This window comes from Silene latifolia, chromosome 8 (genome assembly GCF_048544455.1).
Source record: "Silene latifolia isolate original U9 population chromosome 8, ASM4854445v1, whole genome shotgun sequence".
Taxonomy (NCBI): Eukaryota; Viridiplantae; Streptophyta; class Magnoliopsida; order Caryophyllales; family Caryophyllaceae; genus Silene; species Silene latifolia.
In genome coordinates, this window is record NC_133533.1 from 52,602,278 (window position 1) to 52,622,141 (window position 19,864).

A 19,864-nucleotide genomic window follows, 5' to 3' on the forward strand; every position below is an offset into this window, starting at 1 on the left:
ATCACACCAAATGATAATGAAGATGACTCTCATCGACCATTTGCTAAAGCAATTACAGAAGACAAAGGTGATCTTTCGGTTTGGCAACTAGTAGCAAGCTCATTACCACATCGCCAAGTCAGATCTTTGCAAGCTTTGGCCAAACTAAATGTAGCACATAACGCCACACCCGACGATGTAGTCAACTTGGTCTTCCAAGAATCACCGAAGCTAAGTAATCCTATTACTTTCTCAGATGAAGATTTGCCGCCCTTTGGCGTTAGTCACAACTTGGCTCTTTACATCACTGTCGTTTGCTTAAAGAAGAATCTGCCAATGACCTTGGTGGATGATGGCTCTGCGGTCAACGTCATACCCTTGAAAACAGCATAGAAACTAGGCATGAAAGAGTTGGATTGGACCCCTACCAATCAAGGTATCCGCGCATATGATGGTACACGACGAAAAGTAGTAGGACTCGTTAACCTAACCATAGCCACAGGGCCAATTGAGCGAAAGTTTAACTTCCAAATAGTGGACATTGAAGCTTCCTTCAACATACTTCTGGGAAGACCTTGGATTCACGCTTCCAAATCGGTAACATCCACCCTTCACCAAAAGATCAAAATCCCACTAAATGGCAAAGTGGTGACGATCAATCCGTCGCCCATCAAAGCAATAATCGAAAAGAAGTCAAATAATCAAGTCCTCATGATCCAAAGATATGAACTTGGGGGCTTTCAAAGTATAAGTGTCATAGAAAGTGAGTTGGCACCCCTATACTACGATCCCTACTCCAACTTGGTGGTCAACCACATACTCAAATCCCGGGATACTTCCCGGGAATGCCTTTGAACCCACCAAGAAACACCTTCGCACCCTACAAGGAAGGCAACTAAAAAAGAATACCACTTGGACTAGGATACAAACCCACTAAAGAGGAAGTTCTCGAGATGCTCGCTCAAGTTCAAAGCCGTAAGCACGTAGGAGTCCAAATGCGACCATATCTCCCTACCCTAAATGGATACTTCGTTAGGGAAGGAAGTCAAGAACTCTTTCACGGATTTCCCGAACCTTGGCACTATCTCGGAAGGAAGCTAGCCGGAATCGAGATCTTTCACGATTGCTACTTCATTCCTCCAGAAACGGTTCCTACCGTCAAGGCTCGTCAAGCACCTTGCTTAGACGAACAAGCTGTTAGTCTACTATTTGGAGAAGATCGATTTGTTAATGCCGCGCAGGATGAGATCATTACCATGATACTTCAAGACGATCACTTCAACCCTACCGCGTTAATCACAGAAACAAACGCGAATCAGCAGAAAGGATGGAGAAAATCAATCAAGTGGACCAACAATCAAGGAAGACTCTTCAAGCTCACCACTGGAGAAGGAGAGATGTTCAAGGGAGAACTAGAAGACGATGAATTCGAGTCAGAGTCAGAGTCAGAGTCAGAGTCGGAGTCTAGAGAAGTTACTAGGAAGTCTCCTCCTGTCGTCGTCCCCACTCCATTTGTTTCTCCTAGCTTAGCCTCAAATAGTAACGGTAGTTCGGGAAATGTCCCAACAACTGTCCCTTTACCACCGCTGACCACAGATCAGATGGCTTCCTTGTTTCAACTTTTCTCAAACTTTAATATGAATAAATCAGGTTTTGCTTACTCTTTGTGTTATCTTGAATGCAACTCTGTTTACGATGATACTGAGGATGACCCAGACCCAGACTCAATTGAGATACCTCCCTACATAGCCAAGGAAATACTACAAGATGGGGAAGGGGGACCAGTAATAGAGAACACCGAACCCATCAATGTAGGAGCAGAACTAGAACCCCAAGAACTTAGGATAGGGACTACCTTGAGCTCTGCCGAAAGAGCCAATTTCATAGACCTCCTAAACGAATTCAAAGACGTTTTCGCTTGGTCCTACAAAGACATGCCAGGGATCGACAGGGATATCGCCGAACATAGAATCCCAATTAAGCCAGGTTTCAAGCCCGTGAAACAGAAGCTTCGTCGAATGAGGACAGAATGGGCTCTCAAGATTAAGGAAGAAGTCGATAAGCAATTCAAAGCCGAGTTCATCAAAGTTTCCGAGTACTCTGACTGGGTAGCCAACATAGTACCTGTGCCCAAAAAGGATGGGAGAATCTGTGTTTGTGTTGATTTTAGAGACTTAAACATAGCAAGTCCTAAAGAGGACTTTCCTCTACCTCATATCGACATATTGATAGACAATACCGCAGATCACGCGTTACTATCCTTCATGGATGGGTACGCGGGATACAACCAAATCAAGATGGCCATAGAAGACATGCATAAGACCGCCTTTGTCACTCAATAGGGAACCTATTGCTATACGGTCATGCCGTTTGGGGTAATCAATGCCGGAGCTACATATCAACGCACCGCAACTACACTCCTACATGACATGATGCATAAATAAGTTGAGGTATACGTAGACGACATGATTGTCAAGTCCAAGGATAGAGAGGGGCATATTGCAAACCTTCGCAGATTCTTCTCAAGGCTACGAAAGTACAACATGAGGCTCAATCCTCAGAAGTGCGTATTCGGAGTAACATCTGGCAAACTCCTGGGATACGTCGTTAGCCAACGAGGTATAGAAATAGACCCTTCTAAGATCAAAGCTCTGATCGAAATGCCACAACCTCAAACGGAAAAAGAAGTCAGAGGATTCCTGGGAAAAGTGCAATATATAAGCCGATTCATATCGGAACTCACCATGATCTGTGAACCTATCTTCAAAAAGCTCAAGAAAACAGATCACACCATGTGGGATGATGATCAAAAAGGCATTCGACCGAATCAAGGAGATATTAGCTAAACCACCAAAGTGCTCATGCCACCTCAACGAGATCAACCTCTTGGTTTATATCTCACAAGAATGAAATGTAAATGGGGCGCCATGCTAGCTCAAATCGTAGGAAAGGAAGAAAGGGCTATCTACTACCTTAGTAAGAAGTTCCTGGAGTACGAGTGCAAATATTCACAACTCGAAAAGACATGCCTCGCTCTTGTGTGGGCAACGAAGAAGCTACGTCATTACATGCTTAGCTACTCCGTCAAAATATACTCCAAAATGGACCCTGTCAAATACCTCTTCGAGAAACCCGTCCTTAACGGACGCCTAGCAAGATGGACCTTGATGCTCTCAGAGTTCGATCTCAAATACGTGCCTCTGAAAGTTATAAAAGGGCGCGCCGTTGCCGAATTCTTTGCAGAAAATCCCATCAATGATGCACAAACAATAGATACTTGGTCATTTCCAGACGAGGATATACTCCAAACCGATGTAGACTCCTGGGACCTTTACTTTGATGGAGCATCAAACTTAAGAGGATTTGGAATATGAGTGTTGCTCATTTCTCCTGAAGACGAGCATACACCGATCTCTGCCAAACTCGACTTCGAGGTGACAAACAATGCTGCAGAATACGAAGCTTGTCTCATTGGACTACAAGCGGCAGTGAGCTTAGTCATTAAAAACCTCCGAGTGCATGGGGCATGGGGATTCGTCCCTGATCATCAATCAAGTTACGGGATCTAGGAAAATCCAAAGCGAAAGCTTAGCACCTTATCAAGCCAGAATAGACCAAGTTGCCCAATTCTTTGATCACGTAACCTATCTACACCTACCTCGGGAAGAAAATCAATTTGCAGATGCTCTTGCAAAACTTGCATCTCTGATTAATATGCCAGATGACATGATGGAAATGCCTTTATGTATCGAACGACGATCAGAGCCAGCTTACGTCCACCAAATCACCGATGAAGAGGAAATCACAGAGGAACCTTGGTTCCAAGCAATCCTAAATTTCAAGCTCAACGGTACCTATCCACCAGATATGGACAAAAGGGGACAACGTGCTATACGCCTACTAGTTTCCCAATATGTTCTCATGAAAGGAGAGTTATACAAAAGAACACCTCTTGGTGTAATCCTACGTTGCCTTGATCATTCATAGGCGCGGAAAGTGATGGAAGAGGTCCATGATGGATAATGCGGTCCTCACATTAGTGGGCCCATGATGGCAAAGAAAATCACACGTTTGGGGTATTATTGGACTACAATGGAATCCGATTGCATCAAATACGTAAGACATTGCCACAACTGCCAAATCTTCGGGAATGTACAACATGTCCCTCCTTCATTGCTCTATACGATGACATCTCCTTGGCCATTTTTTGCCTGGGGAATTGATATAATCGGGAAGATAACTCCAAATTAACAGAGGTCACCGTTTCATCCTAGTGGCAATTGACTATTTCACCAAATGGGTAGAAGCGGCTTCCTACACTAGTCTCACGGCTAAAAATGTAGCAAAGTTCATACAAAACAACATCATCTGTCGATACGGTTGCCCACATGAGATCATTAGTGATAATGGATCACATTTCCAAGCCGAGACTGAGCAATTGCTAGCCAAGATAAAAATTAGGCATCACCACTCTTCACCATATAGACCACAGACTAATGGCGTGGTAGAGGCGGCAAACAAGAACGTTGTCACAATTCTCAAGAAAATGATTGACAACTATCGAGATTGGCCAAGCAAGATACCCTTTGCTTTGTGGGGATATCGTACATCTGTTAGGACGCCCACTGGGGCCGCCCCTTTCTATTTGACCTACGGCATGGAAGCTATACAACCAGTCGAGTTAGAAATACCATCATTGCGTATCCTACTCGAAAGTCAAATCCCGGAAGCCGATTGGAAGAGGGATAGATATGAAGAACTCATCCTCCTGGATGAACGTAGGCTACGCGCATTACATAATGTACAAACATATCAAGCACGTATCAAACGAGCCTTCAACAAAAGGGTCATGCCAAGGAACATCAAGGAAGAAGACTTAGTACTCAAGTCGATTAGAGCTCTTTTACCTGTTGATCCACGAGGAAAATTCAAACCTAATTGGGCTGGACCATTTCTAGTCAAATCCATACTTCCAGGGGGTGCGGTTAGAATCATAGACCTAGATGGGAATGAATTTGCCAACCCAACAAACCTTGACCAACTAAAGCGGTATTATGCCTAGAATAGGAACAAAAACGCGCCTCGCATAACCTCATGTGTCGCTCTTGTGGCACTAAATAAACGGCCCCTGGCCAAGCTGAAAAAAAGCTTATGTCACCTTGCTCTTGCATTTTGACAATCTGTCATCCTCATATCATCAAATAAACTAAATTGCAACTTAAGAGTAAGTAAAAAGCTCATGCTTATTTTCTAAGTTTATTACAAGCTCTTGCTTAGAACAATTATTCTTTTACATTTACTCGAACTACGCGCAAGGGTTTGATTTCATTTTTTAATGAATACGTAGGCAATCCTTCGCAGGATACAACCCATTAATTTCAAAATATAAATAGAAGGACATTTGCAGTTGCATTTGGAATTCGACAAGAATAATAAATAGAAAATCACAACGGTTTCATAACCAATTAACCTCCTTTATTTCATTCATTTTCTAATAATAATAATAGTACATTACATAATAATAATGCTAAAGATAAACAAAAAAAATAAAATAGGCTAGGATTCTAAAAACTCCACCTTCTTATTACAATAATAATAATAAATAATAATAAAGACTTGAGCTATTCCTCCATTTTCCCTTTGCCCTTGTCATTTTTGTCACATTTCTTGTCACGACCTCGAGCCGGACGCTCTTGCGCCACTTCAGACCTAATCACCAACGATCTTTCTCGAGGTCTAGGCTTTCCATTCTTGTCAATCACTTTGTCCACGGCAGGAGAGGTCTTCGGTTTCTTCGAAGGATGAACAACTCGAAACCCGGCTTCTTCCTCTCCCTCAGTCAGATGCTTCTCTTTCTCCTTTTCCACCTCGCGCACCTTGTAGTCAACGGGCTCGCGCTTCCTCAATCTCTCACGCTCCTCCGGAGTAGTAGCTTTCCTCCACCGCAGAGGCACTAACAGAAGAGTTCAAGAACCATACGTTTCTTTGAGCCCATTTAATGGCCCACTCCCTTCGACTCTCAGTAGTAAGCGCCACGACAGTCTGTGGGACAGTGTCAAGCTTCGGGATTGTCCGCTTCAGTCCAACCTGTCTCATCAGCCTCTCCGGGAATATGCATACCATGAATTCCAAGCCAGGAATGCGCACAAATCGGGTAGGATCCAAGGAAGATACTCCAGTGACAGATTTGAGAGGCCACCATGGTACGATCCATCTAATCAAGGGACCATCATCACTCTTCAATTTTTTTTTCCAATAATTGCAGACTCGAGTGAAGTCCACCATGTAGAGCCCAGTCCTCATAGCAATCGAGCGAGCATGATAGGCAGGAACATTAACTGGGGGCTCGATCAATCGAAGACGCTCCATAAGCCAAACCTTCCAAAAAGCAGATGTTAAAAAAAAAAAAAAAAAAAACGAAAAAAAGAAGAAAACGGAAAAAAAAGAAGAAGAAGAAATTCTTTATTATTTTACCTGCAAAATAATGGGACTTCCCAAATAAGGTAGGTCAAGATTGACTTTCCTGTTATCCAAACCCAATAGGATCTCTCCTAAACATAAACAGGCTGGGCTCCTGCGCAGTTCCATTTGCTCAACTAGGCTCAGGAAACAGGGATCACCTCTCAAATCCTCATCAACGTGCCCTTGAAGGACATATACATGTAACAAGCAAAATCCGAATGCCCTTCGCCTAGCAACATATGAGATGGTGGGGTCGGCCTTGTTAATGAATCGGTCAATAAAATCCAACATTCGCACTCCTTTCGAGGTCACTAGACGGTCCACCTCAATTCTTGTCAACCCAAGCAAGTCTCTAAATTTGTTCTTATACCCTTGTGAAGTAGAAGGAATAGCAGGCAATTGTTCTGGGTCCCACCCACCGATCGCAGCAATTTCTTCAGGAAATGGGCAAATGTCACCTCCTACAAAGCAAAAACGTGATAATTCCGGTCCCAATAATCAAGACAAGCATCTAGGAATGGTTTGACCACCTTGATAAGCTTCAAACTCAACAACGATCCAAGATTATAAGCACCCATGTCATACTTCTCCACACTGGAAAACTCATTGGTCCACTCTTTTAGACGAATCTCTAAAGTATTCATGATGAATGATTATTTTGAGAGTTTTATGTCATAAGACGAAGGAAGAGACGGAAGAATTGTGTGAATAAAACCTCTATCGACGTTTCTATTTATACTAAAATCTGTTTCCTGAAATCCGCCAGGACGGATACACCGGGAACAAAGGCGCAAAGGACGCAGACTGCCGCGCTCTTCTTCCTCAAAGAACGTCTCTGTGATTTTCCGCGTTGGATCTTTCCTAAATTCCTTAACAAATAATTTCCTATTCATACGGGTTATTATTTTGGTAAATACGTCAAAGTTACCATAGTTCGTGTTTCCTAATTTCACGGGCACGCATTTCGAGACAATATCAGCATTTTCGTCATTTTAGCACACTTATATATTTCTTTCTATTTTTTCTTTTTTCGGGGAATCATTTCTCCAATTTAATGTAATTTATTTCAAACCTATATATTTCTTTTTATTTTTCTCTTTTCAGGGAATCATTCCACTCCCGTCCTGCATTACATTTCTAACTTATAGGTTTCTATTTTTTCATTTTCTTTGGGGGTAACCCTCCCTACCGTCCGGTCATTTCCGACAAATTTTTTGCATTTTTGCACTTTTGCACTTTTGACTCATTCATTTTGCGCTAGTTTATGCCATATATACAAATGTATGTTTTACGTGAATTTCTATGTAAATTTCGGCAGCATGACAGCGTAAACCGTCATCTACCAAACCTGTTCAAAGCTAACCTGCAGGAACAAACCACACAACCTAGCAGCAAAGACACTCAGGCCGTCATATATACAACCAAAAGAGGGACATGTACAACAAACTGGGGGCTCGAGCCCCAAGCAAAATCCAAAATGTCCAAAATGTGGGTCCTAAAATGTACAAATGTGCAAGATACAACCAACAACAAACAAAACAAACAACAACAAAAACTACTGCCGGTCGCCGCCTAACTCCGCAACTCTCGCCTCGAGAGCAGCAACCTCGGCGTCACGAACCTCGAGCTCCCTCAGCAAACGAGCTGTCTCCTCCCGAGACTGAGCCAGCTCTCGCTCCCTCTACAAGCGCAACAATTGGCTCATGTCAATCATTTCAAGCAATCATAAGAAAATTAGAAAGTTAAAAAATGAAGTAGATGAAAGGTTCATACTTGGCGACCTCGACCGCCGACAAGTGCCTCGACGGCAGTAGCTCACAGCCGGTTGGCTACCCTCCATAACGCCACAAATCGAGACGGCGCAACCTGCATTTTCAAATAAGAAGTTCTCAATAATTGGATAAGTTCAATCAAATGTGTTCTTACACAAAAATCATACAAATTAGAGGCTCACCCTCTGAATCAGATGCTGCCAATCGTCCAAGCCAGCATCCGTCACAACCACGTCAAAGTCACGCAGCTCGAAGATCGTCGTCCTCCCGATCGCGTCAGTGTACTCGAGGGTCTCGGGGTACTCTGGGGGCTCAATGCCCGCCGCCTCAACCTCCTACAAAGACAAAGGATTGCCATTAAATCGATGATCATTCATCATGCTTTTGAAATGGTCATAAGGAGAGTAAATGCTCACCACAACCGGCCAGTACGCCAACCTCCCGTAGAGGAACGTCGAGTAGTCATCATCCGGAAGCAGAAGGGCGTCACCACCAACGCCTGCCAAGTCAGCCTCCATCTTAGCCTCAGAAGGCTCCCTGAACATCATCCTAGGAGGATCGATGGGAACCGTCAAGACATCCCGAGAGCACTGACTAGCCAAGCGCTCGCCCAAATACCACACATGACCCATCGACGTCCTCAGTAGCAACCGGCTCGAGCTCCTAGGTCGAAGGACCTCAGCCACGAAAGGAAGAACGTCAGCGTACTCCGCCCAAGGTCTGGGCACCCACTGGAAAAAGACAAGCAAAAATCATTCTTATGATCGGTTAAAAAGTAGTAAAGAAGCAAAACGTATATAAGTGAGATGCTCACGCTATCCAGCGAAAGAGCGTTCACGTCCCGCCGATAGACACCATGAGAGGAACGCTTGCTCCTCGTGCGACACATCACCCAATCCCTCACAACGGGATATGCCTTCTCCAGCGGCTCCGTCCTCTTGGGCGAGAGGCTCGGAAAGTAGGAGTACACCCACGCTTGTGAAGCAAGATAGTCAATAACGATCTTTCATAATTCGATAAGGAAAAGAAGTGATTTTATTCTAAATGAAGGTTCATACCTCCAACAGTAGTCTAGGACCGACAGCACCAGGAGAAGTTCCCTTCTCCATCAACTCCGGATGAACCATGGCCCTCATGAAGCGGATGAGGACCGCGAAACCAGCAGTGACCCAGTCCCAACGTCCTAGGGAGCTCAGGTCAGAAAGAAAGGGAAGAAGCTTCGTCGACAACCTATCTCCCTTGTCTCCGAGGTAGATCGAAGACAAGAACCACCAGAGCCACAAGCGGGCCCTCTGCTCAGCTGTACAGGGAGGAGGGGCCGTCTCCCTCCCGTCAATCACCACAAGCGTCGGGGTCTTCCCCACAAAGTAGTCTCGGACGTAAGAACTAGGCACCAAACCAGGCACTTCAGCAGCCTTCGGCGCCAAGTTCCAGCCGATCAACCTCCTAGCCTCGGCCGAGTCCACCCTCATGGCAGTCTCCGGCCACTCCACCGCCTTGGTCCCACACGCCAGACCAGAAATCATGCCGTAGTCCTCGAACGTGACTCCCACCTCACCAAAAGGCATGTGAAAAGTGGAAGTCGTGTCCCAGAATCGGTCCACGAAAGCGCGGACCAGGCTAAGGTTAGCCCGCAGCTTCCTCTTCGCGATATCCCTCCAAGCCTGCACCAGGGCGCCAAATGCTCCCCGCTCGATCATGGCTCGCTCCTCCGCCGACAGCCTCTCGTAGCACGCCATCGCCTTCATGTAGCCCGAGAACGATCTGATGTTCCCGGCCTCTTATTGTGATTTGAAACAAAAGCTCTCTTTAGTTTGAATGAAATTGGAAAAGATATGAATAAATGAAACAAAAGAAGATGAGTGATGAGTAATGGATCCAAGATTACCAAGCTCTTCACCGTCCTATAGGACAGGTGACCCTCCACAGCCCAAAGCAAGTGTCTGCTGTCCCAGATATTACCCCACGCAGGTGCTCCCCTCAGCTGACGACCACCTCGCCCAACGTTGGCCCGCCTCGGGGACTCCTTCTCCTCCTCCTCGAGGACCTCGTCCTCAGCAACCTCAGCAGCTGCCCCAACAGCAGTGAAAGCCTCCTCGAGAGCACGAGAAGTGTCAACGGCTGTGTCTATGTCCATGGGAGCTCTCCCAGATGTAGAAGCCTCGTCACCTGCAACGTTAAAGTAAAATTAGGCCGCGTCAAGTGACGACGAACCTTGATTAGGGGATGTTCGAGTTTTAGAAACCCCGAAGTCGCTCTTTTCTCGCCATCTTTGGCCGTATTCCCACAAACCCATCCTCTCATGTGGTAATTTGGGTTAAGTCAAGCCTAAGTTTAAGCCTAGTCATGGGTTCGAGTCGAAATTTCGACAGCATTTCGTTATAACGGCGATTATGCCTTAGAAAAGTGTCATGAAAAAGCTGTCACAAACCAAAATTCCAAGATGGTAGGAAGTTTACCCATCATCCAAGGATTCCAAATATCGAGTTTCATCGCAAATGGGCATTCCTAAGGCTATGTTCGAAGCAATTTACGGTTTAGCTGTGAAACCGTCACAATTTCGCTCAAATGCTCAAAACTCAACGAAAATTCGAAACAAATACATGGTTATGATTCTTATACTACCAATTAGCCATTTACAAGGTCAATTTTACAAGGCAAGATCATTTGGGGGAAAAGCCCCAAATTTTCGACATTTTAGGGTTGGAAACCCTGAATTTTGTCGATCTGATTCGTCCATTATAGAAGATTAATGCAAGAATGATATACATACCTCGATTAGTCATGGCAAATAGAAGCTTTTGGATCAAATTTTGACGGAAATGGTTGAGATTTGAGAGAGAAATTGGTGATTTGTGTTTCGAAATAATGAAATGAAACCCCTATTTCATCGCGCTTTTACGCAGGAAAGACACCCCCAGGAATAGACGCAGCAGGTGCTGCGCCTCTTCCAAGAGACGCAGCTCTTGCTGCGCCTCTTCCTTAACTTCCCTTCATACGAATTTTCAAAAATTCGTTATGAGTTCGTTATTTGTGGGCCCATCTTTGGTGCGCCTCTTCCCCGATGCCATTTTATCTTTTCTGGTCCGTTTGACGATTATTCTTCGCTCAGACCCGTATTTCTAAGCCAACTGTAGACTATCGTACATTATTTATTTATTCCAAGACCTTGCTTGTCACAACGAGCAGGTATTCTCTGACAGGTGTTTCGACACGCCTTCATTATATTCCCCCAACGAGAGTAAGCGGATAGACAATCCCTCTCGAGACATGGAGATCAGTTCCCGATAAGGTTTCCCCAACGAGAGTTCACGACATACAATCGTCCTTCTCAAATTCTTCTGAAGTTTGTTTGAAGATGACCCAAGCAGATTTCTCCCATCAGTTCCCCCCTGTGTCCTGCTACCCACGATATTTCTTGTTTCCCCACGGAGTGCGATAAAGGTATCGTTCTCCAGAAGTTCCCAGACCGGCAGAGTTCTTACACTCGAGCCTTGGTTACCCCTCAGGTTGTGATTATATTTGGCCTCCTCCCCATCGATGCTTTCCTTTAGGGTCCCACACCCTAGAGCACAATCTTTTTATATCTTTTAGGTCTTACCTTTAGCACCTATGCTTACCCCTTAGCTCCTATGCTTACCTTTAGCTCCTATGCTTAACTTTAGCTCCTACGCACCTCCGGAAGCATCATGAGAAACAAGTCTCAGGTATGGTCTCTTCTTATGGCTGGCGAGCTTCCTTACGTAGTCTAATGGACTTTAAACGACCCTCCACGATAGTCGACAGACTCTAAAATGTTCCCGACGACAGGTTCTTGGCTCAGACCCCTTGAGCCGCCTCGCGTCGCCATAGTCGTCAGGTTGTAATCTTCGATTGACCTGATGGCTATACTTTGACTTTCGCCTTGTCCAAGCCTCAGTCAAAGTGGGGGCTCTGTAGATACCTCATTTCTGCACCTCCCGCAAACCACCCAGTGATGATTGGGCCGCATGTTTGGTACGCGGACGATTTGTGACAGTTCGTAAGTTTATCGTCAAGTGATTGCTCAAACACTGGTGTCTACCTCTTAATTGTCATCTACGCGCCGATACGGTCGTTTTGACAGTAATTAGAGTACATTTGGAGTCCGACCTAAAACCGTCTTTATTTTCTGATAACCGCTAAATCCCGAGTCAGAATGTTCTGGAATGTTCCGGATATTTCTATTCCATATAAATTTCCTCGATACCATGACTATTTGTAAGTGGTTTGGTTATCCAGATTTATTCATCACTTTCACCTGTAATCCAAAGTGGCCGGAAATAGTACGATTTGTTTCTAAAAGAGGCTTGCGACCCGAGGATCGTCCAGATATTGTTTGTCGCGTCTTTAAAATGAAGCTTGATGAGTTGATTAGGGACTTAAAGGATCGACATATTTTTGGAAGAGCGCGAGGAGGTACTACCAATTGCTAATATTTTAATTTAATATATCGTTTGCTTTTTTAGCATTACTGTAGAAAAATCTATTGACATTTATGAACGTGTTTTTTGCAGTCGTGTATACTATTGAATTTCAAAAACGTGGACTCCCTCATGCCCATATAGTATTGTTCCTACATCGGGAGGACAAATTTCCTACAGCCGCAGATGTTGACAAAATCATTTCCGCGGAGATTCCTGATCCGACTACAGATCCCGTCTTGCATAGTGTTGTTTGCGAGTATATGCTTCATGGACCGTGTGGTAAAGCAAAGCCCTCATGTCCGTGCATGGTCGGAGGCAAGTTCTCAAAATATTACCCAAAGCCGTGCACCGAGAGAACAACGGTTGACGGTGATGGGTACCCTATATACAAGAGAAGCAAGGAAGGAGTTACGGTGATTAAAGATGATGTGCCCCTGGGAAATGGTTTTGTCATTCCATATAACTCTCAGTTGTTGTTGAAATATCGGGCTCATATCAATGTCGAATGGTGTAATCAATCTAGATCCATAAAGTACCTATTTAAGTACATTAACAAGGGCTCTGATCGAGTTACCATGCAGTCGTCTTATACACGACGTAATGAGGAGGACCCTGGTCGATTTGATGAGATTAAGAGGTTTTACGATTGTCGATATCTCTCAGCATGTGAAGCCGCTTGGAGAATTTTTGGGTTTGATATTCACTACAGAACTCCTGCTGTTGAAAGACTACAATACCATCTTCCGGATGAGCAACCTATTGTCTTCCACGATGATGATTGGGTTGATGAGGTCGTAGAAAAGACTTCGCTCGGAGTGTCACAATTTCTTAATTGGATGGGTCTGTAATAATTCGACAATTCGACAGCGAAGAGATGCAGTTGCTAAAGAATTATTGTATCGTGAATTTCCAACCAAATTTGTTTGGAAAAAGAAACTTCATCAATGGAGCCTTAGGAAAAAAAGGATTTACAATTGGTAGGTTGGTTCACGTTCCCCCGCAATGTGGTGAATTGTATTTCATGAGAGTAATGTTGAATCACGTTAAGGGACCAAAATGTTTTGAGGATATTAGGACCGTGAATCGGTTTGTTCATCCGACATTTAGAGAAGCATGTTATGCATTGGGATTAATTGGTGATGATCGAGAGTATATTGCGATTATCAACGAAGCGGTGATTGATTGGGGTCCGCTTCTACCCGAGAAATTTGTTCGCGACGTTATTATTTTGTGGCACTTTGTCTATGCCGAGCGAGTCCTGGGACGAAACTTGGCAATCGCTATCGACGACATCCTTCATAGGCAACGCACTATTCTTAGCAATCAAGGTGTGTCTTCATTTAATAGTAAACATTTACCGCTATTTTAATTAGAACAACTTTAAAACAATTCTTCATATTTCGCATTCTTACCTTCATCTATTCTATTAATTGATTGTCATGCAAAGATATAAAATCACATAGATAATATTGCAACTTTTTTAACCACATTTACTGACTTCACCGATGAAGAGTTGCAAAATTATGCACTTATTGATATTGAAAATTCTCTTCAAATAAATGGTAGTTCACTTCGTCGATTTGAGGGAATGCCGTTCCCAGACATGTCTGCAACGACACATCATCGAAATAGTTTAGTCATGGATGCGTTGTCGTACGATAGACAGTCCTTGAGTGAAGAACATGAGATTCAGTTATCTTCAATGACTGACGAGCAGAGGTTGGTGTATAATGAAGTGATGGAAGCTGCTTTAAATAACAAAGGAGGGGTGTTCTTCGTTTATGGATATGGTGGAACTGGGAAAACTTTCCTTTGGAGAGCCTTGTGTGCCTGTTTCAGGAGTAAGGGCGATATTGTTGTGGCTGTTGCGTCAAGTGGAATTGCAGCAACATTGATACCAGGTGGTGTAACGGCTCATTCCAGGTTTGGAATTTCTATTAATGTAACGGAGGATTCCATATGCTCTCGAATTAAGCCCGGCAGTGATTTAGCTGAACTTTTGATACATGCTAAACTCATAATATGGGATGAAGCACCGATGACTCATAGGCATTGCTTTGAGGCCCTTGATAAAAGTTTAAAAGATGTTATGTGTGTTTTGGACGTGGGAAATGCTGAAGTGCCGTTTGGTGGGAAAGTTGTGGTATTCGGGGGTGATTTTAGACAGACATTACCGGTTGTTTCAAAAGGAAGTAGAGCAGATGTTGTGGCTGCATCCCTGTGTTCATCGTATTTATGGTCTTTCTGTAAGGTATATATATTTCTTTCTTTAAATATCAATATTACCGTTTTATGTGAGTCTTAGTTAAATTATTTTTGTCGTACTGTATTTATATAATTTAAAACGTATACCACTTATAGGTACTTAGATTGACCAAAAATATGCGATTGCAAGCTGGTAGTTCAACTGACAATGTTGAGGAGTTACGAAAATTCTCCGAATGGCTCTTGGAGATTGGAGATGGTATAGCAAAGGTGAAAATGATGGAGAAGTTGATCTAGAATTACAGTAGACTTACTAATTCAGGATGTGACGAATCCTATTAAGACATTAGTAGATGTCACTTATCCGGATCTGCTAGCACAATTGTGGAATCCGGAATATCTCCAACAAAGGGCAATCCTGGCCCTACTCACGAGATTGTTGAATCAGTAAATGAATATGTTTTGTCGCTTATTAAAAAGGATGAGAGAATTTATTTAAGCTCCGATGAGGTGTGTAGTGATGACAGAGGTACATGTGGCGGTGACATTCACTCTATTGAATTCCTCAACAAGATTAAATGTGCCGGACTCCGAATCACCATTGAAGTTGAAGGTCGGTGCTATGGTGATGCTTCTGCAAAACATTGATCAATCACGTGGGTTTTGTAACGACACTAGACTAATTGTGGACTGATCCGGGGCACGCGTGATAAGATGTACTTGTCTTAATCGGTAGTCATAAAGGTGATAGAGTGCATATTGCTCGACTAACACTTACTCCATCTGGACACCATGATTTCCTGACGTTTGAGAAGACAATTCCCCATCGCCGTTTGTTTTGCAATGACGATAAACAAGAGTCAAGGCCGTCTTTTATCTCAGTCAAGATCTATCTTCCAAGACCAAAGTGTTTAGTCATGACCAACTTTATGTCGCACTTTCCAGGGTCACCCGAAAAGAAGGCTTGAAAATTTTAATTTGTGACTCGATATATGCGTATTTCTACTACGACTACTAATGTAGTGTATCATGAAATTTTTCAATTTTTAGAATAACTTGCATTTGTTAAAGTTGATTATTAGATTATATTTCTTTTATCCGAATGTAAAGTTTTGTATGTATGCATTTTTTATTTACAAGATTAAATTACGTTATTTCCTTATAAACCAGTGCATGTGAAGACATGTTTTTAACAAATTTAAACATTAATTATGTACATCGTTGATTTAGACCATTTAGAGAGGTACAATAGAAATGCAAAAACAAATATACATCAAAAAAAATTCTTCCCGGCCCAAATACATACCCGTGCAATTTTGCACGGGTTTAAAACTAGTAGTTGTTTATTAGTGGGTTAGATTAGAAGAGAAGGTATAAAAGAGAAGGTGGTTAACTATACTAATTTTTGGTTCGACTATAATAGTACAGATTAACCGTAGGATTATTTGCACTGTTGATGAAAGCAAGTCATTTTGAGTTTCTGTTGATCAAATAAAATCTGGCTTTGATTTGGTAGAGTGAGAAAGAAACATTATTAATGGAGATTCAAACCGGGAAAAAGTCAAAGTCGAAGTCGAGTCGCAGGATACGCAAAAAAAATAAGGTCGACCAGTATCACGAAATATGGTTCGAGATCTTAACGAGGCTGTCTATCAAGACACTTTTCGCGGCTCAAGGTGTGTGTAAGTCTTGGTGGCTAAAGGTATTTTTGCTCCAACAACGTTCAAAATCTCGTTCTCTGCCTTTGTGTGGTTTTATACTCAAATCGAATAATACCAATAATGTTCCTACGAGTTTCATTAACTTGATTACCAGAGAGGCGACATTAATGCGGTCTACTGACCCGGGAAGTCATATTGTCAATATCCCTTCTAATGCCAATGATGAATATAGATTAATGTCTGACTTATCATTCGACTTTGGTGGTCTATTTGGAAGAACCCGTTCTCCAACTCCATTCAAATTCCCAAGTAGCATTACCGGAACAAATTTGTCTTTTAATTTTAACGGGTTATGCATAGATCAAAGACCTCAATCGTCTAACACTTGCTTCTTTGCTATACATCGAGGGTTGGTTCTAGTTGTTTATGATGATGGTACTTACCTTGTGCATAATCCACTCACGAGGGAATTCACCCGATTGCCAAAACCTCCTAGCTTGAACAACCAATATCAATCGAAATGCAGCATTTCACTAGTAGAGAAAACCGGTTTTATCATGAAGGGTACTAGGAATACTTTGAGTTATGGGTGGATTTATTTTGTTTTGAGAGTTTGTCGCATTTCCAAAGTAATCGAGTTGTATAAATCAAATGACCGACCTTCATGTTGGAACGTTTCAAAACTTGGATTGGATGAAGAATTGATTCAAGCATGTTGGTGTTGGGAGAATACGGTTGTACTTTCTGAAGTTCATGCCTACTTTCTATTAACAAACAAGGATCGCGGAGTGACAATAAGGGTCTTAAGACGCCCAAGAGTTGGAGCTCCCCCAAAAGTCGTAGCTTATGGGTTTGCTTTACCTAATTGTGTTGTGCAACAAGGATTCCAAAATGCAAGATTAGGGGAATGTAGAGATTATCTTCATATTTCCTACTATAATGCTAATGGAGTTTGGATTTGGAAACATATTGATAACGGCAGGACTCTCACGCCGGAAGCATGGATTCCGTTATTTGAAATAAGCTATCATAGACAATTGTGTAAACCCTTGGCTATGGAGTGTTTAGGTAATGTGTTCAAGTCAGGCAATCTAGTGGTGCCTCTAGCCTTCCATCCGGAGGCTCCAATTGTGTTCTTTCGGGTTAAGTCATGGATCGTTGCTTATGATAACGACAAGGACACGTTTGACAAGATAGCTGACTTTGGATTGGGGGATCCTGTATCATCATCTGTGTCCGTCTTTCCGTATTCTCCATGTCTCGCTTCTCCTGTGATTAAAAGATATGGTCCGTTTTTTAAATATTCACGGGTATTAAATACCGTGATGCGTTATTAAGAACCCAAGTGATTTTTCACTTGTAAGTTTATCAATGACTACTGCATTTCTTAGTTCCCTTTTATTTTTCTTCTTCTATCTGCCTTGAATAAAATTGTTTCGGAAGTTGTATTTCAAGTCTTTTTACTTGTCTGTTAGTCAGTTTAGATGAATTGTAGGAAAAAGTTGCTACTTGGGTTCTAAATTGCTCAAATGTCGTTATAATAGGCATTCCGTATTATCTTACCATGGAAGCATCTTCTACATGAACACGACAATATAAGTTATCGTGAATGTATCGACCTTTACAATCTCAACTGTAGTTCATAATTGTGTGATTCACGGACCACTAAATAATTATGTTTCATAGTTTTGGACTAAGATTAATTGATTATGATGATGAGGTTGACTGTATGCGATGAATGGCCCGAGGATTCCCCACCAACATTCCAGTTCCATCTGAACCCGGGATTGGAGCCGGGTACTGTCCATTCCATTCATTCTGTTCTAAAATGCTGTTCATTTTCCTGGCGCTTCTCATCTTACCCACCGTATTGGCATTTGTGTCCATCACGGGCACACTGGCCCTTTGGAGGCGGGGTTTGAGTCGCGTATGAGCTGAAACAATGGAAATCATTACAACAAGAGACATGAATATAGTAAGCATGATTTAGTAGCCATGTCTACTGCTTTGAATTCCCTAGCGTACCGTCATTCAGCATTTTAAGTTATACATCTCAGCCATAATTCATGCATTGAGGAGAAATACCAACACAGAATGAAACAGAGTAACAGAAAGCTACTTCATCTTTTAAGCTGATGCAATGTCTTATTAATTAAGCTAAAAGATAGCACCATTTCGTCAGTAAGATGAAAGAATAAGGTATCACATTTCCTCCAAGATTACCACTTCCATCAGACTTCTCTAATATCAAATTACAGTTCCCCTGACTCCCTCGGAAATATAAATAAAGAACTACACGAGAAAAAAAAAGGTCGACCGGATTTATATAATAATAAACGTGTCTATATATACCGATTTCTAAGCTATTATCATCACCTAGATCACCAAATTAACAATTGCCAAGTTTCGACTGATTCGATCATGGCGCTTACTAAAATCAATATATGAGATATTAGAACTGTACTGGATGTGCCTTACTCATAACGAATTAGGCAACCTTGACAAAATTATACTGTACAACATAAGACAGTAGAAGTCTTTTAATACTCTCATATCATTAGCATAATAATTGTAGTACACCGATGCAAAGCCTAATAAGCTCACTCGAGCCAAACATAGATAGCATAGGTTACAAATTTTGCATACCAGTAACTCATAAAATACTACTCCGTAGTAGTAATAATAATAATAATAATAATAATAATAATAACTTATGTTGTTCATTTTACTTGCATTCCATTCATTCTGTTCCCTATGTTGTTCATTTTACTTGCACTTCCCATCTTACTCGCCATACTGACATTTGTGTCCATCATGGGCATGCTAAGACCTTTGGAGGCGGGGTTTCAGTCTCGTATGAGCTGAAACAATGACAATCATTACAACAAGAGACATGAATAGTAAGCATGATTTAGATGCCATGTCTACTGCTTTGAATTCCCTAGCGTAATAATAATAATAATAATAATAATAATAATAATAATAATAATAATAACAAGAGACATGAATAATTGTAGTACACTGATGCAAAGGCTAATAAGCTCACTCGAGCCAAACATAGATAGCATAGGTTACAAATTTTGCATACCAGTAACTCATAAAATACTACTCCGTAATAATAATAATAACTTATTTAATAAGACATACAACCTTCCTTAATTAATACGGAGTAATAAAACTCTAAGACCCTCCTCCGTTAATTTTCCTCTTCTTCGTGGCATCACCATCATCACCGTCATCATCATCATCATCTTTTTCTCCTTCTTCACCACCCGCAGTCGTCGCACCACCATCGGGGCGGACGCAGAAATTTCTTATAAGGGGGGCACCGGAAAAAAAT

At 42.3% G+C, this 19,864-nt stretch overlaps 1 protein-coding gene across 1 annotated transcript; it reads left to right on the forward strand.

Annotated features, from left to right (window-relative positions):
- Positions 1-13,532: 13,532 nt before the first annotated feature.
- On the forward strand, positions 13,533-15,511 carry LOC141595171 (uncharacterized). The gene is made up of 4 exons (XM_074415141.1): positions 13,533-13,986; positions 14,122-14,909; positions 15,020-15,133; positions 15,344-15,511. The coding sequence occupies exons 1-4, from the start codon at positions 13,533-13,535 to the stop codon at positions 15,509-15,511; spliced, it is 1,524 nt and encodes a 507-aa protein (XP_074271242.1).
- Positions 15,512-19,864: the final 4,353 nt, after the last annotated feature.